Source organism: Amia ocellicauda, chromosome 17 (assembly GCF_036373705.1).
Source record: "Amia ocellicauda isolate fAmiCal2 chromosome 17, fAmiCal2.hap1, whole genome shotgun sequence".
Taxonomy (NCBI): Eukaryota; Metazoa; Chordata; class Actinopteri; order Amiiformes; family Amiidae; genus Amia; species Amia ocellicauda.
In genome coordinates this window covers 12,259,434-12,282,609 of record NC_089866.1, presented here as the reverse complement: position 1 = coordinate 12,282,609, position 23,176 = coordinate 12,259,434, and the positions used below count along the sequence as shown (strand labels likewise).

Here is a 23,176-nt window from a genome sequence, read left to right as displayed (position 1 = left end):
ATAATAACCATCAGGTAAGAAAGAAGACAGGAGGAGCCTCCTACTGACCTTAAATAAAAGGTGTAAAGGCAGAGGAAGTGAAATTTTAATGAGAACAAACTGGTCTAAGGTGGAAGAAACAATGTTTTATATTTTATCTTCTGGTATTACTTCAAGAGGAACACTGAATAAACAGTCATTTGCTTGCAAGGGTTTAACTGAGAAGAAAGTAAGAATCTATAAAAAAGGGCTTTCTGTTCCAATGAAGTTCAGTGTTTCGGAGCAGTCAGACGTAAAAACATCAAAATATTCTTTCAATTAAGAATTGTGTGTAGCAACTCGTTACCACCATCACTCACCATTATATAAAATTACAACACCGCTCTGCACAGAGAAAGGTAACAGAAAAAAAAAAAAATCTTACCTCAAAATTTCCCAAAATAAAACCCCATGAATAAATAATATAAAAAAATGTTTTGCTGCATTGTAAACACTGCCATATACAAGGGTGTCTCAAGACGACTTTAAAGTGGATTGGAAAACCTAGTTTAAAGTCCACAAAGCATTTCAACAAAATATGTACACAGATTCACAGCTACAGTAGCAAGTCAAGCAGGGCGCAGGTTGCGTTTCTTAGAGGAGTCCACTGCTACCAGGGACCATGTGGGGAAAAAGGGGAAAAGATGGGGAAAAGAAAAGTGTGTAGCAGCCAAGAGTTCTGTTTTTATTTTATTTTTCTCCGCCACCGAGGTCTTCCCCTTTACTTCACTGCCAGGGCCACCCCCAAACCCACTGCAGCACCCGCCACACTCATCCACCGCTTCTCTAATATTCCCGACCTCCGTCTCTCTTCCAACACCGACCTGAAATTAAACTGCCATGTTTCTGCTAGACTGCGCTTTCCAACTTGCACTGCAAGATGGCTGCCAAGGCTCCCTTAAGAACTCTTGTTCTTGTGCCAAGTCTCTTAGATTCCTCTCCCTCCCAGTCTAGGAAGGAGGGGGGGGTGCAAGAGCGAGCGCACAGAGGCTCTTGCTAGCATAAGATGCCCCTCTTTAATCTGAATCGGAAGGCAGACTGAGCACAGCACTTTACTGCTGTAGTTATTGCCTTTTGTTTTGAAGCTGTAAGGTGAACTGCAGCTTCCATCACTGCACACAAGTCTATATTGAAACTCTGCCAACAGAAATCACAGCAACAGTAACCAAACAGCAACGCGCAAGCTTTTCTGCAGACGTCCCGAAAATGGTGGGGAGGGGGGGGAGGTTTGGGCTGCCAAAAGCAAGCAGACCTTCCCTATCATCTGCCATACGCCTGCTGTACTGACATGCTGTCGGACAAATGCTGGGAAGTATGCTAAACACTGGGCCACGTAATTGAGTGTTTACAGACACTTGATTTCAGTTCAAATATCTGGACAACATAAGGCAATGTAAAACAAAACAAATGAAAATTCATCTACACGGCTGCCTGAGACTAATACAACTCATCTTGCCAGTAAAAACTTGTTTTCTTGGAAGCCCGTGGGCCTCCTGTGCGGTTCTGGACTCCTCACTTCCCTTTGTCTTCCAGGAAATGAAATGTGTTGCCGTGCTACTCATGGCATACAGCATGCACCGTCTCTACTAGTGCTGCACAGCGGAGGGCTCCGAAGGCTGCTGGTAAAAGCTAAGAATAGATTTAATGTAGTCCAGACAACACTCCCTCCCCCCCAAAAAATACAATATTCCTGCTACCAGTGCAGTATAGTCCAGATTAGACCCGTTGAAGTTGCTCATTATGGGAAATGTATGAGGTAGTTGTAGATCACTCCTGGCCAGGAGCACTACAGCTACGCCGTACTCCTGCCTTAACACGTCTGACAGGAGCAGGGGAGGCCTGCTAAACCTGGACGGAAACACGGCCCAGCCAAGGGAGATTCCATTTCAAACCACAAAATGTCCCAAGCAGCTCAGGGGCTTAAAGCCAACCAAGCAAAAACACTTTCAACAGTCTTCCCACTTTAAAAGATGGACTATATTTGAAAACCACAATCAAGTCTACACCATCATGTTATAATCTGGCTATTCTTTGAAAAGGAATCCTCTCTCTCTATCAGTCCCATATATTGCCTGAAACTCAGAGAAGTACTGGGTTACATTTCTATACAATGCATCATACAATAGGCTTTGCATTTGCACATAAGCAACCCTTGGGCCATGCAGGTGTGAGCAGTGATAGGAATATAATCATATGAATAGCTGGCTTTTCCGATAAAGGCGATGTAACATAAGCCAGCACAGTAATGTTACAGCTTCTATGCTCTCAACATATTGACACTGGAAATAGCAGTTTTAAATCTTATACATTTGTCTTAATAAAGGAAATATTAGCCACCAATTATCTTTCCTTTCATTTTGAAGAAACTTAACACTTTGCACATGCAGAGTACAAAAACGTTTACTTAAAACAGTTTATTAGCAAAGGATTCTTTAAAAACTACGGATGTTATTTACACTACATTTAGTAGTCATTTTATTGCATGATGTGATGCAGGATGGGGGGGACAAAGCAAAATCATGAGTTGAATGGATACAAAGCAAGTTGGTGCAAAGCATCCATCACTTTCATATCAAAGTAATTTGATTTTACCCGTGTGAGAATATGCCCAGAGACAGACTGTTGTGGTCGAGTGTAGTTCTGCATCTGAACTAGAGAGTCAGACTTCTAATTCTGTTTGACCTCAACTACTTGATCCAATTTTGGGATCAACTTTTACATAAAGATATTACATCTGCCCAAACTAGTGCAATCTGTCTAAATGAGCAACTTTAAACAAAGTTTAACACCATAAAATCATCTCATGGGAAGGGGGAAATTTGTATTATTATTATTTTATTGTTTTAAACCTTCCCTTTGTACACAGTGCTGGGTTTGGGTGATTTACAATGAGAAAACCCACAATTCCACAGCTATCATCCTCAGTGTGTAAAACATTAACATCCAGGCACCACTGAATGCGATTACCCCAGTTGGCGCAGCATTTTGTACTTCTGTAGTTTTCTGATGAATCGTCACATCCTGAAAGCCCAGAAACAGCCCTATTGCAGGGTGTGTTAAAACTTTTACTTGTTAAAACTGGCTGAAACAGAATGGAACCGAAAACTTGTATACTAACAGGAAGACCTACAAACCAATAACTTTTGAAACTAGAAGATTTAACCTTTCAAGAGTCAAACTCTTTATTCAAGATCTTAAAATGAACCTGACTACAATGCTTTTAACGGCACTACATTATACAGCACTTCATGATTAGGTCATTACATTAAAACTGCATAATTACACATCCAGACTGATTTTACAAGGCAAAAAAATATATTGGAAAGATCTCAGGTTTCCCTAATAGGTGGTCAACTATTCTGAACAATTTGTGCATCTCGTACGGTTATTATACCAGTAGTTAAATGACTACTAGTCATTCATCTGTAAACAATAAACAAGCAATTTCTGTTCTGCTATTCAAATGTGCCACCACAACAAGAGCACGTGTCATTCCCAGCACCCTGCCTGCTCCCGGCCAAAGCTTCTGAACAGCAAATACTGCTCTTTGAAGTGACTTTCTCCAATACATTGCATTTATTCATTAAACATACCCCAAGTTCACATGACACTGGGCACACCAAGAAACCAGAGAGATGTTTTACAAAAAAATAAATAATCACCTGTCTGGTTAGGGGAGTGGCTGACCAAATCCCGTATGGGAGGCATGCCTACGAAACAAAAAGAGCGAGACCACAAGAAAAAGATGAGAGAGAGAGAAAGGAAAAGCTGTTCTAACCAGCCTGCTAGACACAGGTGATGCACGGGGTTCAATGCAATTACTGTTCATGACCTTTAGTATGCAGGGAACACAGTGGTTCATAACGTTTTATCTAGCACAGTGTTCCCTTCAGAACATAGAAATCCCTGCAAAACAGTCCATGGAAAGAGAAAAGGCAACAACGATGCAAGAGATACTAATCATGTTAATGACTACATAACACTGAAACTATCTCCAATTGGATTGTGTGTGCATGTGCGTGTGAATAAAAATAAAATTGTCTGGCATGTACTCTGCAACCCCTTACACCTCATGCATGCTCCCCACTTTCACCACTGAGATTCAAACCCTTCATCACAACTGTGCAGACCTGACACTTACTGCAGCATGAACAGGTTACATTACTCTACAACAAGAATTCTCCAATAAACCCTGCTTTTTGCTCAATCCCTGCCAAAAGGCTATTTAATTTGTAATGCATACAAGACTGCCACAAAAGGCTTCTCAAAACCACAACACCCTTTGGCATCTAAGAATTTTGGCACCAACCAGAAAGGTAAGTTATACAAGAGATGGCAGAGCTTTAACGTCTGGAGGGGGACCAAAATAATCCTGAAGTGACACCCATTGCTGACACCATCTTCAGTCAACTGGGACAACACTTATGCTGTTCGGGGGCCTGTTTCTGTGGAGATGACATTCAGAGCAGAAGCATTTTTTGCTTTCAGCCCTCCCCACATTTTGTCTTTACTCAAGTGCACTCTGAATATTTGCCCATTCCAAGTACTTCATTCTCTGTGTAATGTCTGTTCTCATGTGCATGTGGGGTTAAGTGCACTACCGCTAAGCTGAAATTGTGGCAGAAAATAAAGAGGGGAGAAAAAAAAAAAAAAAAAGCAAATAGGCTTTGGGTACTGTAGGTTTGTACTGTTTCAGTGTTTGCTCCCACTCTGTGGAGATGTGCCAGACTTGGTTAAAACTCTGCATCAACCTGGTGTATGTGCTGATGAGTAGTCCTGTGCTTGCCTCCTGTAGGGCTATTTTAATTACAGGAGATTTATTTTCAGCTCGGGTAAGGTCAGTAACAGTCACTCTTGCACAACACTGAACCAGGCACTATCTGCAGATGCCCTACAGGCAAGCATTACACGTGTCTGTGCCAACCTGGCTGTGCAATACATCCATGAGGCATCAAATGGTGTGGATTACTCTGTACCTGCTGCAGACTGTGAACACTATTAGGCTTATGTAATAACTTTTCTATGGAGCATCCTTGTGTAATGCCTCTGCCACTGGGCCAAGAGGGGTCAAATCAGGAGTGTAGTTCACGAAGTTTGCAGTGCGTAAAGTGCAGTGCAACATGGGCGGCGCGCGTCAGGCACGGACGACTTTGTCTGGCCCATACCTGGGTGTTGGGTCTTGGTGCCGTTCTGCAGCGGTCCCTCGCTGACTGGCAGAGCGCCCCCTAACTGACCGTTAGTGGGCTGTGCTCGGGTCCCCAGGTTGGCAGCAAGGACCGGGAGAGGCTGACCGCGCTTCAGCAGCTGCTTCTGCTCGTGTTGGCGGAAACGCGGTGGAACTTCTCGGGGCGGGTATCGAGGTGGGGCTTGCGGCTGGCTGCTGGCTGGGGCCCGCTTGGCATTGCTGACAGTGCTGGTTACAGTGGAGGTTCCGCTGTTCGGGTTGGCAGGCTGAGGCTGGCTTAAACTGGACTTGATATGTTCTGGCACTAAAATGGAGAGGCGGGGAAAGAATGTTAGAAAATAAGAACAATTCAAAGGTAAAAACAGGTATTAAATTTAAATTCAGCTATTTATTAAACATGAACTGAATCTCCATTTCATGTAACCCTGTCCTTTAAACACCATGCATTTCCTACTTAATATTGACTATTCAAATCGTGACCTCATATAGATAGATAGATAGATAGTTCAAATCACCCTTATACCTGTGAAATGAACACCAAAAACTAACAGTTTCCCACAACCCATATAGCCTTCCCTTTAAAGCAAATCAAAACCTGAAACTGACATTAACAAGAGTGGCTTACACACTAGCAGAAACCAGACACTACTATATCACTAGAGCCTTCCTTGCAATGGAAAACACACACAGAAAAGCAGTATCAGTTTCAAGGACACAGAAAATGCGTATTTCAGGCTGCTGTTGCTGCAAGCTTACACTAGCCTGTAAAGGCCCCCCCCGCCACAGAAGCGCCCTAATTCTACTCAATTTCACAGATGGATGGAGAATGACAAGCAGCAGGCAGCAAAATGGCCCAGACAAGCAGCAGCTCCAGAGCTCGGAGACTGGGAAGAGGTTCGCTTTAATCAGAAAAAACAACAGGAAGCAAACCAGTTGTTCTGCTGGGACCACAGCAGCACAACCCCACACCCCCCTAGGACTGGCTGTAAGGTGCCAAGTCAACGAATACGAAAACGCAGGATAGCACTTGGTCCTAGTGAGACCAATAGTCCTCCTGAATTTCCAGGGGCCGCTCACGGTGTACGGTTGCAAAGTGGTTTCACAAGGAGCGTGCGCCGAGATGCAGCAATAAGAAATCCTAGTCTCTGCCAATATCTGTTCCTCTCCATAGCAACAGAACCTCTTTGGATAGCAAAGCAGAAGGTCAGCTGCAGACAGGCACTTGGCAGATTTCTTCAGTCACTGTAAACGCTTTAAAAGTAGTATTTCCAATAAATAAAATAGTACAGAAAAATACTATCCATCTTAAAAAGCACCTCCAGCTGTAGTTTCAAGCAGCAGAGCAGCTAAAGTGTTAAAAAGGTGACGTATGCAGGCAAGCATGTCTGTAGCCAGTGGCTTGTTTGGGAAATGACAGGCCCATTAATTGTACTTCAAAGGGCTTGGAATCTTGAGATTTTCATTGAGCGGAAGAAGGAAGAAAAAAACACTTTAAAACTTTGTCTAGATTTAGACTGGATGAACAACCTGCTACAGTTCGTGTTTTTGAGAAAAATAAATCAAGCAGTTTAAACGTTACAGCTTTTGGAAAATGTAAACCAATGAGGCTATGCTCCAATAACGGGCAGCAGAGAGCAACACAGTGGAGAGAGCAGGGTAAAAACTATGTGGTGCAAAACAGTGTAAACAAATCTGCACACTGCTGCAGGCATCCCAAGTCTAGTTCTCAGGCTGGGTCTGAATGTTTATTTAACAATATCCCAGGGTGGCACGAAACTAGATTACAGGAACGGTTCAAGATAGGGACATGCAGTTTATGTATTAAAAACCTCCATATACAATCATGACTAGTGAGGTTTATTAACTACAAATAGACCATCTCAATACAGCACTTATTTTCTTTGATTTCTTAAGGCCGAGTCAGAACCGATACTGCAAAAGTACCCATGTTCTCATGATCAATTCAAGTCAAGATCATAACAGTGAATACCATTAATACATAAGCTTTAATAAGCATCATAGGGGGGGAAAGAAAACCCCAACCTGGGAAAAACAAAAACAAAAATACACAGGAGCTCAAATTCCGTTATCCTTGTTTATGAGCCAGAACCCAAGCACGGAGGAGTCTTCTCTTGTTTTTCATAACAGATCTCCGCAATGAGACTACAGCTCTACTGTTCACGATAACCCTATGCAGCAGCACTTATCCCTTTGAGCCTTGAACCCATTCCCCTGCGGTACTACTACAGTCTACCCAGTACGCAATCACTAATTACAGCCATATCAAGCCATGACCCCAGCTAAACCTTATCGCCGATTCGGCTTTAGTGTTTATTTTCTTCTGTTCTCCGCTGGCTGCACACGCGGCTTGATTGGAAAGGAAAGCTCTGGATTTATTTTGCTGCTTTTCTACTCTTCTGCTCATTCTGCAGCAGATTCATGACATTATAACCAAGTCAAATGAAATACAGAAATGCCTGTGCTGTAATGCAAGCCTGTTCACAAACAAACGCTGTGTGGAAACAGTCCGCTCTCTCTAGTGCTCTCTCCTTACAAAGCACAATTTACAAAAGCTTTTTTTTTTTTTTTTTTCTTTTTTTCTTTTTTTAATAAACTGACTTCCCCAGGCACTTCATGCAGCCTCCAGCATCTTTTTAAACTTTTAAAAACTTCAGCTCCTCTTTGCGGTGCCTATTTGCCAGCCAGGAGGGTAGCATGAGCAAGCACAACTAACAACAACATCCCGTAACAAACCTGTGTGAGGAAGAGGTAGAAAAACAAACCCGCCCCACAAAATAAAGTTAATAACGGCACCAAGAAAAGAGCAACGGGATGAGCCCGTTATCGATTTCCCTCCTCCTCCCCTTGGCCGCAGATTTCAAGAAGAGATTCTGAAGCCCGACGTTTCATTTCCAACTTCTGTTGCCTTCCCCACTCGGCAGATTTCATTAGAAAATGGAGGAGAAGCATGGTGTCATTTTACTGCTCCAAGAGCCAGGCTTGCCAACTCCTCCTGCAGCCTGTAGTGGGGGGCCCCGGAGAGCAGCTACAGCAGCGGGTAGGAGAGCGAGAATGAGCGAGGGGGGAGGGGGGAGCGAGGAGCGAGAGTGGAAAAAAAAAAAAAAAAAGCCCTTTCCGCAGCTGCCTACACAAATCAACTGCAGAAGAATAACTGCTCCGACCCAGGGTGATATCACACTGGAGAGAGCAAAATAAAACCAAGTGAACGAGAGGTGGAAAAATTGTGCCCGCTGTAACTCTTTGCATGTATACAACACGGGCTTTGCGTTTTAATTGTACAGTTAGCCACTTCCTTTTCACACTGCACAGAGCTGTCAGCTGTGGAATGCTAACCAGCTGGCAGAGGAAGTCAAGCCTTCATGCCGGCACAAGTAAGCTGCAGACTCAATTTTGTTGAAAGGCGGGGTGGAGGGGATAAAAGCAAGCACCAGTGCTGGTGTGCTTTAAACAGAGGTTTTTTTCTTTTCTGGTTTTGGTTTTCAGAGTACGAAGGGACGCTTTTTGGCCAAGTTCGGGTGTACAGGACTCCTGATTTGCTGCACCATGTCTGAAGCATTGCCTGTTGACAATATTTCGCTTTTGGCTTCTCCTCATGCGGGCCTTTTCCCATTTTATAATTGCAATTAAAGCACAAGCTTGCACATCAAACACTGGCGCTACTGTGAATAACATTAGCAGGAGAGGGTTCTGCAGAGCCCTGCTGACAGTGTTTTTCATAATTGGCTCACAAAACCACAACTATTTCTCAGCTTGTCTGAGCTTGAAAAAATAAGTTAACACATAGCTAACACTGAGAGGTTCTCACTGATGTCAGTTATGCTAAGTGCAATGAAACCCTCAGTACAAAAGGCACCGTACGATAGGGGATACCTTGCAAATAATGGTTTCAACATATAGCTGCAGCACACAAAGTGGATTTAACTTACAGAACGGATCCTTTTCAAAATCAGAAACATTCCCATAAATACTGGTTAAAAGACACTGAAATCGCTGTTCTTCATTCATCCAAATTTTAAAAGTTTTGCTACAGACATGTAAAAGGTCATGCTAAAAGCTGATATCAACTGTTTTTCAGGTTTATCCTTGTCAACTGTCACTACATACCTACAATTCAGCTAAAGCGAGGTTAAAACTTTCTGACATTTCTCAACATTATTGGATACAACCTGATCTTGCAAGTTTTAATAAATCCAAATCATATCAATGACCCACTTCATCGAAGAAGACCACTCCAGATGCGGAGAGCCACACAAGCCACAGCCCGTTGATCATATGATTGTGGTCCATTTATTAATTCACTCATGGTTTTGTATTTTAGAAGGGGGAAATATGTAGTTAAGAATAAAGAATTCAAATTAACACATACAAGATAGTACTTGTTATTACAAAATCAGAGTCAGGAACTACAGGACCACAGTTAGCGAGTGATGACTCTACAGGTGCTTGTTCTGGTACAGCAGCAAAACCACTTACAGTGGCAATTAATATGGTAGTCCAAAACATGGATAAGTATCTGAAGAACAGTGGGATTTGAAACTGACACACTGCAGAAGAAGTCAGTGAAGCACTGAGTTATGAAAGAATTGTTCTGTGCATCCCATAACCAGGTTAAGCCATTTTGCTTGGCTTATCTTACCTGCAAGTTTGCAAAGAATACAAAATGACACTTTGAATGTAGGCATGCCGAGTTCAACAAGAGTCTTAAAAATAAGAACTGTTAAACAGGATTGTGATGGAAAAGTGTCATTGCTGCCTTGACGGAGTTGCAGCATTTAGCATTGTTTTGGATTTGCTGGCTGCTTGCAAGAAGATGCAAGCTTGTTGAGCAGTCCAACTGAATCTGCCTTGAGTGTATATCTAGTAAAAGTCCATTATGATTAAACGTCATTCACGCCATTTAGCTGTAGACAGAAAGATAATCATAGCCTATGTGTATTGCAGCCGAGGTTGAGTATTACAGATCAAGCTGAATTAAAATATTTGTACCAAAGCCCAGCCCTTTTTAAGACATTTTTCAAATCAATATTTTGGATATGCGGCCCGCAATACAAGTTGAGTTGTACACTGTTGGTCTACAGGTTTTGCAGGTAACCACCAGATTTTGTATAAGCAAAACAATCTAAGAAAATGCATACGTATGAACATTCAGAATTTTAATTGACCACAAAAACAGCATCAAATGTGTGACAATTCAAGACTATGTGGGGTACAGACACTCAGAAAAACACAAAGACAGTGAAAACACATGGGGCCAGGCTGCAGAGGTAAATAAATAACTCTGCCCACCTCTCTATATAATAAATACCTTCAGGTTTGTTTTTTCTGTAGGCTTCCTCACACTGCAAATGGACATTAACCCGATTTGGTTTGCGATCTTAGCCATTCGTTTTCAGTTTCACTATGATGTTGTGCCTCTCTGTACCACAGAATTGACTGTGCTTCGGATCTAGGGCTCAGTGTTGCAAATGTGGCCATCTCTTAGCAACAGCCAGAAGCTTTAGTAAACAAAACCCAGCCTTTGATTAAGATCGCAGACTGCACTATTAATCCTGCACAGAGTGTCCATTTTCTGAACCTGGGTCCAGCCCAGAATTGTGCCATCTTGAAACTTATCTTTTAAAATCCAAGCGGATGGGGAAATAAGAACATACCCTGGCATCACCTTGAACAAATCTTGTGAATTTGCTTCGTTTAAAAATACATATGGCTGTGCTGCAAACAAATAATTCTAGGTCTAGCATTAATACACTCTCCTATAAAAGGTGAGTCAGTTCTCAGAGATTATTATTATAAGCTTTATTTCACCAAGCAGGTTAATTAAGAACAAATTCTTATTTACAGTAACGGCCTGGCAGGAGAAAAAAGGGCCTCCTGAAGGGACAGGGATTAGAAATAATAATAATAAAAAATATGATTATATATATATAATTAGATGGGGAGATGAGGGCAATTCCACTCGAATTCCAGAATTGGAATTAAGAGAAAAACAAAGTTTACATTGACCTAATTCGGTTCTGGAATTGAACAAAACTAATTAACCTCAACTGTTCATTACAAATATTAATCGAACATGATAATGTTCAGAGCAGAATGACCTATAAAGAGAAAAGACTGGCCCTTCCCATTTCATTCAGCAAGAATCCGAGAAGTAGGGTGTTATTTTCCTTTTTAACATATATACTAAGTAAGCTTAGAGAAACAGATACACTACTTTTAAATAAGCAGCTAAGTAATAGGTCTGTGGATAATGCTCAGGTGATGAGCCAATACAGGAAAAGAAATATAAACCTAGTAAGAGAAGATATGTAATTCCTCTCTAAATTAAGGCACTCAAACATTCAACAGGGACTGGCTATCAGACAAGAGAATTAAGTGGAGGGACTTTCAAGACACTATACTGATTTGAAACCTTCACTTGTGCATTACAGCACAACACAACTGCCCTGCCCTGTCTTGGAGTCCATCCACTGACAAATGGCTTTGACAATCGACACAGGAAACCGGCCTGGCGACACTGCCCCTGCCAGAAGAGAGCACTGTGAGGAGCATCTGGACACACAGGACAATACTGGCAGAGCCACCTCTAACAGGGGAGGAGAAACAATCCGACTGCAAAATCACGAGGAATTAAGAGGTTTGGTTTGGTTGAACTCGCCTAATACACAGTGGGTTTTGTCGATTAACTGAACATTCCAACATATGCAACCAACCGAAGGCCCAAGATTGAACATTTCACAGGTTCCAAATAAGATTACAACTAATTTAGGGATTGAAGGAGGGGATTAGAGTCTGCAGCGCCAAGGAGAAAAGCACAAGGAAACCCATAAGGTTCCAGTTTGTTTCAAGAACTAAAAGAGGACTTGGAACCTGCCTCACCTCCTTTTCTGTTTTTCTCAGTTTCATTTTACTCCCTCCAGACGAGAAGGAACTTAATACTGTTTTCTAATCATCAGTGCATGCAGGTTTAAACACGCTACATTCCTTTTGTGCAGACTTAAGACTTCTAAATCTAAATGGAAGAATGACTACACTCATTCTTTACACCTATGGTTTGATTCAGTGATTTTACAATGTCTGTTGAAATGTTAACAGAATGGTTTGATTGTTGGCGAACAGATAGGTGGAGTACAAGACTGATCTTTTAGCACAATGCACACAGAACAGTCTGCTCAGATGTAAACTGTGCCATTTTGTGGCGTGTGATGGAGACAACAGCCCATGCAAAATGGGTGTGAGTTCACCTGAAATGGCTCGTGACTTCAGTAAGGAGGTCCCAATACAAGGGACCAGGACATGTGAATTCAAGCAGCCCAAGCAGTTTATCAGACCTTGGAAAACACTGTTGTAAAAGACTCCCGATAGCAGTGTTGACTGAGGAGGTGCTAAAATTACCATTTTAAATGAACTGCCTCTTTTACCTTGATGAATGTGCTAAATGGAGAGACAAGAACTCCAGGCCATCTGGAGCTTCAGATAAGCCAAGCACTGGACAGAGAGTAGGGGGAGGTAGAAACTTGGAACATGCTTTTGGTACTAATCCATTTCCACCCTTCAAGAGCCGAATAAATTCATTTGTTGGCTCAATTAGGGAAAACAAATCTAACGAGCACTGAACGTCTTGCAAGGCCTCCTCATCTGTACCAGAATATCAAATGCAAGTAACCATCGGATTTTGACAAAGTCTTCTACACACAGCCCCCAGAGAAAGAAATGGCAAACTCCAGTATAATCCCTGTTCACTCAACATATAGTGAGAAGGGCAGACCAGACACCTACACTGTCCTGTTCCAAAATAAAATGTTTACCAGCTTTTGGCTGACCTTGTTTAAATCAGCAGGATATGGACTGTTCTTGTGCAAAAACTGTATTCCCTAAGGGGGAAGACCTTGGAATCTCCATAATATAGCTCCCCCAAGCACTTTACAGCAACATGGTTTAGCTGAAGTACAAGTCAATCAATACATTAATTAGATTTCAACCATTATGAATGTTACAGGCTGATTTAGAAATATATACTAATTACGATTCAGGGTAATAAAAATCAGAATATCCAGTTGTCTTTACCTAGTACAAACAATTGTGTCAAGATCCACCATCAGCTGTTTGGCTTGCTTACTAAATCCAAGATCCTTGCTGTCATTAAGGTGACAGATTCAACTGCAGGAAGGTCTGCAGCATATAAGGAATGTATATCTGTACAAGGAAAACTTCACAATGTGTACATAAGGGAATATTTACATCTCCAGAATATTCAAATAAGTCACACTCTCCCACTTGCACCATTATGTTGAATCAATGTCATACATTACTTTGTCAGGTTTTCTCCTTTAACCTGCCCCTTTTGATGCAGAATTCATATTATTGTTAGTCCATATTATTTTGTTAGTAAAGATGTTCATAAACTCAAATAAAGCAGCTCACCAAAATATATTAATGCTCATAATAAGCAGCTTCCTAACTACTCCACAGCAATACCACAACCACTGAGGAAACATGCCTGTGAAAAGCTTATACATTCCTACTGGGATGATTACCATTTTCTTCACTAAAATACAGACCTACTTTTGTTTCTGAAACATGAAACGTACTAAAACAAACACTAACATTTGGTGCACCCAAATCCCTAGTCTGTTCCCTTGCTCTTTGAAAAGTTCTATTTATGCGGGGCCTGGGACTCTCAACAGTGATTCATAACATTGGCATTAGAAAAAGAATCCCAACATTCCTTACATAAGCCTGGGATACACTACACAAATTGGATCCCCAAACACGCAACAGTAAAGTCTGTGCAAATCACAAGGGAAACTCGACAAATGTCTCCTTTCTGCTGGCTTTACATGTGAATAGAAAAGAAAAGGAAGACTGACACATTCTTATAATAAATCTTAGATTCAGCCCCAAACTGCCTCTCCATTTCCTGCCTGGCTACTCTGGTGAAGTGTCAGTCTCAACACCAGCTTCACCACTAAGCCACTGACAGGCAGGCCAAGGTCAGAGATAAAGTCCAGATCTATCAGGGTTTCATCATCACTCAGTGGAATAAAAATAAAAAAACTCCCCACCGCTCTCTCCCCAAAAGTTTTAAAAATCATGAAACCTACCTTTGTTTTTTTGTTCAGTGGCCTGAAACAAAAATAAAATCACAGTTAAGACGTCTGGCACAAACCAAAGAAAATATTTTTCTTTTTACAGATCTAATCAGGGAGAGAGAGGGGGTGGTGGCAAAAGACAGTTTTTCACTTGGGGAAACTTTGGTGTAGCATGCAACAAGAACCCGTGCCATGGGGATCCATACAGAAACAGCATTACGTGTGCTAGACGTCAGGCAACAGCAAAAAGGATTCTCAAGTGGTGCTGGATCTGTTAACTAGAAACAGCCATCACACCGGCAAACTGGGGAATGTGATGCACTGCCAACACCAACATACTATATAAATTTAAAAAAAACATTTATAGTGCTTTGAGGTGTGTTGGGGATATGAAAAGTGCATGTTTTAGCAGTTTACAGCCATGATGTTAATTTTACAGGAATGTAAACAGTAAGAGCCTACCTTCTTTAAACCAGCTTCCTTCTTTTTCTTGTCGTCTTTTCTCTTTTTCCTTTCTTCCATCAACTGTTCTTCTCTTTCTTGCACTATATCCCTAAAGAGGGAAAAACATATATTAGAAAAAAGCCTTTAACGTCCGCTGTATCCGCAAAACGTCCACCCCCCTCGTGCCACTGCAAGTTCCTTTTCAGTATAACCAAATACTTCGATGCAGTAATGCAATTAGAAAACAGGGAAAGCTCTACCTAATCTACTTAAGGGATTACACTGCTGTGAACTGCTGAAGAACTACTCTATAAACAGCTACTCCTAGGGCAGGTCACTCTCCTTGGATTCACTCAACACAATTCACAGAAGCAAAGTAAAGTAAACATATTGAGGTATTGGGGGGGGGGGGGGGAAATCTTCTTAGAAGGAAAGTATAGCATGCCTTTAAAAAAAAAAACAATTATAACCTTATGCTAAGGATGTGCCTTAAAAACATTCAGAACATTTAAAAGTAGACCAGTGAAAACTACATTTAGACCATGTACCATGTAGACCAATGGCCCACCCGAGCACATATATTGGTCTACATCAGTGATTTGAAAATTACGGTGGAGCCTTGGCTATAGTAGAGCTAACCCTACAGCTATTTTCTCTCAGGACTAAAACCAAGAAAATATTAACTTGGACAGAACATTCTTATTTTTCTGATGTATAAACCACAAAGCTACCAGTACACATTGCAGCATTAGCCCCTAACCTTGATCATAAAAACCCACAACGACAGGGGGAACCACCTGTCAGGAGTAATGTTCGTAAGCCATGTGACCACCTTCACTGCTAATCTGCGCCTGTGAGCAACACACTCATCTCCCCCCTGCCCGCTATACACAGACACACAAAGTTGGTGTTTCAGAGACAGCTTTGAATTTATGAACCATCTAGAAGGCAACACCACTTAAAGACATCCCTCTCTACAACAGGCCACTCCTCATCTGGTGTGACACAGGTACAATTCACTACACAGCTCCTGACGTCAGAAGGGGACGCCAAAACACGCATGACATTCCTGACCAGATGGCCTAGCAAGACACGCACAACAGCTGGCGAGACAGAGTTACAAGTGCTTTAATTATGAAACGTATGGCGTTGCCAACAAAACGAAGACTAGCTTAAAGGGAACACCAATACACCAAGTGCAAACCAAACTCGCCACCAGCCGTCTGTTTATTTAATGTGCAAAATTAAGGTGTATATTTGAAATCCTCGAGCCTACAGTTCCAGTTTTAGCCATCACAGCTAGTAGTCTTAAAAGCATGAAATCACTGATGACAACTTGACCTGCGGATTCCCTAGTATTTTTGTGAATCTGAAATAAGAGATATTGAATGCAAGGGGTCAGTCTAACTTGACTAGAATTATGAGCCTCATCAGAGCAACAGTAACTACTTACCCAATTCCCATTCATCAGGGGTAACTGACTATCTAACTTTTGCCCTCATTTACACTTGAACACTCTGCTAGATAACCTCCCTGGAGCAGCAGACAGGCGGGGAGCTCCATAACTCGGCCTGTCATTTTACAGCCAGCAGTTGGCTTTCCCCCCCAACAATGGGGGGGATTGTTCTCCCCCAGACAGCTTTATACTGACAGAGCCACGGCCGAGGCACAAAGAGCACTCCCCTATCTCGGAGCAACGAAAACGCAAATTAGCCACACAGAGGAATCTGTCGTTTATGGATTTTCCCGACAAATCAAAGCCCCAGTGTTTAGTGTAACAAACTTCTGAATGGCTCTCTGACTCCCAGCCAAGAAGGGTTATTTAATATAAATATTTAGCCTTACACATCCTACCCTAACTTAAGTATTAAAACTAAAATGTTATATATTTATATATCTCCAACTCAACTACTGCCAGTCTGAATTTATGGGTCACATACATTTTAATAAAATCAACCTACTACTTATTCACCAAAACTGTATTACTGTGTTCATAAATACATTATATAACAGGATACGTTTCACCTTATAATATGCTTACAAAGAAAGAGGGAAATGTTTATAACCATTAGGACTTCAAAATGTATGGCATTCTGAGAGAAATTTCAAGGTAATTCTAGGTTTTACTTAACAGAATAAAGACCACAATTTTACCAGAGGGGAAGAAAAAAAAAAAATGTAGACATGCTAACAAAATTAAAAAACTGCATGCCAAATTAAAGCATTCTCTGAGAAACTGGTATGGGAAGAATTGTAGCTTTAAAAAAAAAAAAAGGCTTGCGATAAGAAACCCGGGGAGTACAAAAAGTTCAGAATGTAACAGTTTCAATAGTTTAGCTTCAAGAGGAAACAACAGTTAAAGACTGTCAAAAAGCCATATAAAAAACACAGAAGCGGTAATGTGGAGGCTTGGGAATACTGTGCGAAAATACTCCTCATACAATAAAGGCAACTTATTTGTTGTATTAAGCCTAAAAACACACCCAAGTCACCCAAAACCAACTGATTTTAACCCCAATGAAATGTCAGAATAAATTTTGACGATCCCCCACCCACTACATTACATGCACAAACAAAATCTCCATTTAGTTTTCATTTCACAGAAAGCACATCATAAAATATGATTCTTCTGCTTCTTCATAACTTGGCAACATTTCCAGGTGATCCTTTTGAGGACCAATTATAGATTTGTTTTGCAAATTACCTTTTATTGCATTTAACTTTGTGTAGGAGTAACAAAACCCAAGTGAGCAACACACTTTGGTAACCTGCTGAATTCCAAACAGAGAAACAAGTTGGCAAAGAAGTGGCCTGCACTTCCATGGGAGCAGCAGACCCTCCCTGTAGTCTCCACAATGGCAAGGGAAAGTGCGAGGACAGATCTTCATGGTCCTGCTCTGCACCCCTCCCCTCCCCTCCCCTCCCCTTGCTGGTAAGTGTTTAACCAGATGGCCACCTCAGCAACAGGAGCCTCACTAACACAAACGCTGGGGCATCTGTTTATGACCGAGACAATGAGCGCAGGTGACCACACCAGCCACAGCCAGTCAGAAACACTTTGCTGGCCCCCAGAAAATCAAACTGCATCTGAAGAGAGGCTATTGATTGTGCTTTGAAAACAGAAGGTCTTCCAAAGCCATTTCCAGTTGCACACACATCCATTTAGCTAGCTCAATAAAATAATGAACATTACTAGTCCTCTTTACCTTGACCAGTGAGATACAGAATAATGTTCCCATTGGAAGGAAAAACATGAAGCGAATCTTCATGACACGAGTATCAATTAGTAAAGCAACACAGTAGCACAGAAGAAACCTCGGGATCAGGAGAAAGACACACCTCACTGTGAACACGATCATGTTTATATATTACCGCTTTATGATCTTTCCACTCAATCACAGGAATGTAAATCAAGTTGAATCACTATCAGATGGGATTCGAATGCCAGTTCACTTTCTAGGATAACAAAAGGCGGATCATGTACAATGTAAATTAGACGTGCATAAAATCCAATTGTAAAATTTTATGGCATTTATATTGGATATGCCTGGGTATCAATCCCTTAAGCTGTCTCTCTGTAACGTCATTTTTTTCCAGAAGAGCTGCGAAGGGCACTTGATTAGATTTCAGGAAAAGGCAGAACTGCAGCAGCATGGGACTAACTGACTGAAAACCACAGGAATGTGTGTGTGTTTTTATTTTATTTATTTTTTATAAAAAAAAATAAAAAGCTTTAAATCTCCACAGGCATTTCAAACGTGGATTTGATACACATGCAATAACACCATTAATGAAATAACACTAGATTGCTTTATTGTTCAAAATTAAGCTGATGTCTCCTTTCGAGATTACAGATCTTAAACTGTACTGGCTTGACTCCAAATGAAGCGTCAAACTAAGATTCCTTTAAGGTGTCCAAGTTAACACCTAAGCTCTATTTCACCAGCCAGGCCTTGAGAATTAAAAACACTAATTACCACTGTTTAAACAGCACAGAAAGGCACAGCTACCTGAAACATTTCTAAGAGAAGGGAAACTTTAAAAAGATTTCCTCAATTGCAAACTGGAAAATGGAAAGGGACAATAATACATGCCAAGGCAGTAAGGAGAATTATGCAACTGCTATCCGTGACTGGCCCACAGCAGGGAGGTCAATTACTCCCAGGTCAGGTAATAAGGCTCCTTGTGTACAATTTCATAACCACCTCCATATGGGCCAAACACAAACATAAAATGCATTCATGCACATTAAAAAGATAAAAATCCTTTATTACAATGTGCTTCTGTACAGACACAGTAATGTACACAGTACATTTCCTTGAATTGATTTTCCCTTCTGCTCCAATCTGTAAATCTGTTCTTGAAGATCGTCCAACGACTACAACGACCATAAAAAGAATCAGATGTATTCATTTATGGTGGTTTATCCAATCTATGTACATCTGAACTGTTCTGGTTTCTAGTAGTCTCATTTTAAACTATACATAATACTACCCTGTATAAGCAAGACCTTGTTCATTCAAATGACTTTGGATTTCTGAAAATAATCAAGAAACTAGACTTCTAAAGCATTTGGTATTCGCTCAATCCAAACGCTGATTTGTAAACATTGGATCATCATATCCTACTGCTAGAATCACAGGAGGTATCCTGTGCCTGCTTTGCATTTCAAAAACAAAGCAAAATCACATTTGCAAAACATCAAACTTTAAAAAATGTTTCTCACATGCCCAACTGAACCAGCTAACCACACGCACCCCCAAGAAAGACCAGGTTCCGACTATTATCAGTTCACAGCACATTTAACTGCAGAGAAGGTATAGCATCAATGCCACAGAAGCATGTGGTTCTGTACTTTAGATTGCTGATGCACACCTTGGTAGCTCAGAAAGGGCTGCGTAATACCAATCTCAGACAAGATTTCCATTGTTCTACAAATCTGTATTTGACTAAATTTAAACTACGAAAGATGTCACTGACCTAAGTAAACCTGCATATTGGCACCATTTACAAACCAACATTTATGAAGTTAGCTCAAATTCAAAGATTTACATCGCCATTAAACCTGGTTACTTGGACGTTTTATGTGGAATTTTCAGTTGACCTGACTAACTAGAAAAAAGTATATATTTTTTTAAACTGGTTGCACTACTCTGATTTTTTTTGCCACTACCCTCTAATACCACAATCAAAACCATACCAACCACTCACAGACCAACAGCATTTTATGAGCTGTGCCAAGTACACAGACCACTGTTTCCCAATATGCATTTGGGTCACTAAACAAACAAGAGAATGGGTACTTCTCTGGGCTGGATACACAACTCTTTAAAGTCAAAATGGACTCTGCACACATGGGCAAACAAACTTCTAGTATGCAATTCGCCATTTAAATTGCAATCGATGCACATCCGTCCAAAATGTATGCAAAAGCCTGCTTGACACAGCCTAAACTTTACATTTAAAAATACATGATTATAAATTCAATTTCATATTTAGGTAAAAATGCAAGGGAAATACACACCCAGCACAGAGAAGTCAACAAAAAAAAAAAAATACTTAAAATAGTACACAGAACCTAGCATGTGGTTTAGTCAATAAATTAACTTTATTGTATTCATAATAACCAGGCTAAAGTTTAGCCTTAGACATCTTTCCTGCAGCAGCACCCACATTCGGTAATTGTTTGGGAAAGGGTGAGTCAGCACATACAAGATCATTTAAATGAATGGGGCTGCTATGGGGTGATGCACAGGATAAAAATCCATGCCATAATCCATTCATTTGCACTTCTGCAGGAATCTTATCAGTAATCTATCAAACACACACATGTATTTTCCTAAATTCATAGGAGGGTGAAAATCAGGTGGTGAAATAATTGAGAAGATAACTACTAACATCAGGCGAGGTGTTCCCACCTTTCTGCACTAGTCAGTATATTTTCAGTACATCACGCTTTTTCTGCACAGAGAGAAAGGCATTTTGCTGGCTCCATTTCACAGTGCCAAAGGAAGGGCAAGGGGGTTTGGGGGCTATTGTTTTTGCCCATTCAGACTTATATACTGCATACTGTACAGCTACAATGAACTACACAAACACCCGCTTGGAAAGTGTTCGTTCAACAATTTCAAACGCTATGGCTGACTCAGCATGCTGGATCCCTTTAATTCAAACGGATCTGCATATGCTTGCACCATCAACAGCTGCACTGACCTGGCTTTGCTAGTTTTGTCTAGCAAAAAAAGAAAGGTCAGAGTTGCACGGTCAAAATCCTAGGCCAGCAAAGTCCCAATTCCCTAGTCAACACAAATACTGAAGGAGGGTACTAACCTGTTTTGCTTCTCCTCAGCTTCTTTGGTGGCTATAGCTTCCAATTCTCTAGAAAGAAACAAGGAAGTGTTAGATGTCAAGTTTCAGAAGAGCTAATTAGCTGGTTACATGTGCAGTTGTCATTATTGCTGTGGATGAGCAGGTTTGTCAATGCGCTCAGACCCATCCGGCTGTGGCCAAGATCGCGCATAAAACATAACATATAATGAAACTTAACAATAAAGTCAGTTTGTCGACATTAAGTCTTTCGCTCGTCTACCGTATATTAAGGCAATACGATCATTTTCCTCTGGCGGATCGCAGTCGCAAATAATCACGTAGCGCAAGTATTTAAGCGAAGACCTCAGTAACATAATATAAATTATATATACATAAAAGTACTGTAATGACCGTTTAATATTGATCTACACATGTAAGTAGTCACCAAAATGACCAAACACGGATCGTACAAAACGGCCCAGCTACACAATATGGAGGAAACAGCGTGGAAGTGATTAACATGATTGTAATTAACTAAGTCTGAAGCAGCACCTATGAAAAAATGGACAGTGATGCAGCAGATGAACTCGTTGGCCAGCGAATATGAAAACAAACTGCGCTGCAGAAACGAAAACCTTTCGCAAGGTCATTTAAAAGCACGGCAGACGAATCAAATACGTAACTAAACGCGCCTAAATATCGCATCCGGAAAAATAAAAACGTCTGCATTAACACACACACAGATATGCATACACACAATATATTCGCAAACATTTACATAAAACATTGTCAAACCGAGCAAAAAAAAAATCGATAGGACGGCAGTTTCCATTGCAGGCAGTGCAAATCAATACAAGGCTGACCTTATTTTCTCTTGTGCAATCGGAACACACAGAAAACGCAGTAAATGCACACAGGGTGCATCGTGTCGCGGTAGACGCAGCTCAAGCGATGTAACCCGGAGCACAGACCCCCGCGTCCCTCACTGCGACACCGCACGTCCCTCTACCCCAGCCCGAGGCCATGCACGGCCGTTTGTTTTTCAGCACCGAACACGGCGCTGTGGCTGCGGTCGAGCCGTGCAGCGCAGACGTCTGCAGCCGAGCGCGGATCTGCGCCGCTGCGCCAATGGGATCGGCAGGATTCGTGCACATCCTCGCAAAACTGCAGAAATCTGCGCTACGCGAACGCAACCTATATTGTTCAGCAGCACCAATTAATCGGAAACCCTAGAGAAAAAATCAACAGCAGCAACTGCTGAACGAGTACGTCCAGTGACCAAAACCCCTTTTAAAAATATATACATTTTTAAAACCTCGGTTTAGCATAAAACGCGAATGAAGAATATATAATGTCGGCTAGTTTTCAAATTCACGCACAAGTCTCTGAAATCCTCGAAGCAAACTCCGCTTCTCGCTGCAGCCCCACTCCGCAACTAACGATGCCTCCGCCACTACGAGAAAGTCCGGACATTTTCCTCTCTGCACATTAAAAAGAAATCCGTGCAAACCCTCGACTTCTAACCTTGCCCAAACCCAGCGGTACACTTACCTCATGAATTTAAAGTGCAACAGAGTGAATGTGAAAGCGGGGAAGTAAGGCTACGGGAGTTCAACGTGTATGCAGCATTTGGGAGAGAAGCAGTCACCCTGCACGGCCGCCATTTTCTTCACTCGCTAACCTCCCCCCTCCCCGGCCCCACAGGAAGAGCATGCGAGCGGCGCAGCAGACCACTTCCTCTGCCTGCGAGCGACACAACCCAAAATGGTGGCTGCAGAGACGAAGCAGCAATTAGCATGCCACGAACACTAGCAATACACAATCAGGACAACCCCTTGCGTAATAATGTCGGGGGGATGCATGTCTTCAGGTCCTAATGAAAGCCCGATTAAAGATGTAGGTGGAATGCTCTGATAGCTTTATTTTATCAAGTTACACACACACACACAAAATGTTAAGCCCATTTAAGATATATTTGTATTTCCCCTGGTATTCAAATACTGTTAAGCGAGACTAAGGTTCCACTAGACTGGTATTTTTTTTATTTGTATTATTATTATTATTCAGGATAATGAATGGGGTCTAGCCACCACATTGTTTGTTGATTGTC

General features: G+C 41.5%; 1 protein-coding gene across 7 annotated transcripts in view; it reads right to left on the bottom strand.

Annotated features, from left to right (window-relative positions):
* Positions 1-22,770, bottom strand: part of LOC136712281 (trinucleotide repeat-containing gene 6A protein) — a 37,957-nt gene extending 15,187 nt beyond the window's left edge. For 5 of the 7 annotated variants that reach the window (XM_066688751.1, XM_066688755.1, XM_066688754.1 and 2 more), the window contains exons 1-6: positions 22,618-22,770; positions 21,088-21,135; positions 14,776-14,866; positions 14,326-14,347; positions 5,184-5,507; positions 3,681-3,728 (exon numbers count right to left, since the gene is read on the bottom strand). In XM_066688751.1, the coding sequence (XP_066544848.1) occupies positions 3,681-3,728; positions 5,184-5,507; positions 14,326-14,347; positions 14,776-14,866; positions 21,088-21,135; positions 22,618-22,622 (538 nt within the window). In that variant the 5' untranslated portion in view covers positions 22,623-22,770. The remainder of the gene's footprint in view (positions 1-3,680; positions 3,729-5,183; positions 5,508-14,325; positions 14,348-14,775; positions 14,867-21,087; positions 21,136-22,617) is intronic. The other 2 variants (XM_066688752.1, XM_066688758.1) reach the window with 1 other exon arrangement.
* Between the last annotated feature and the right edge of the window lie 406 nt (positions 22,771-23,176).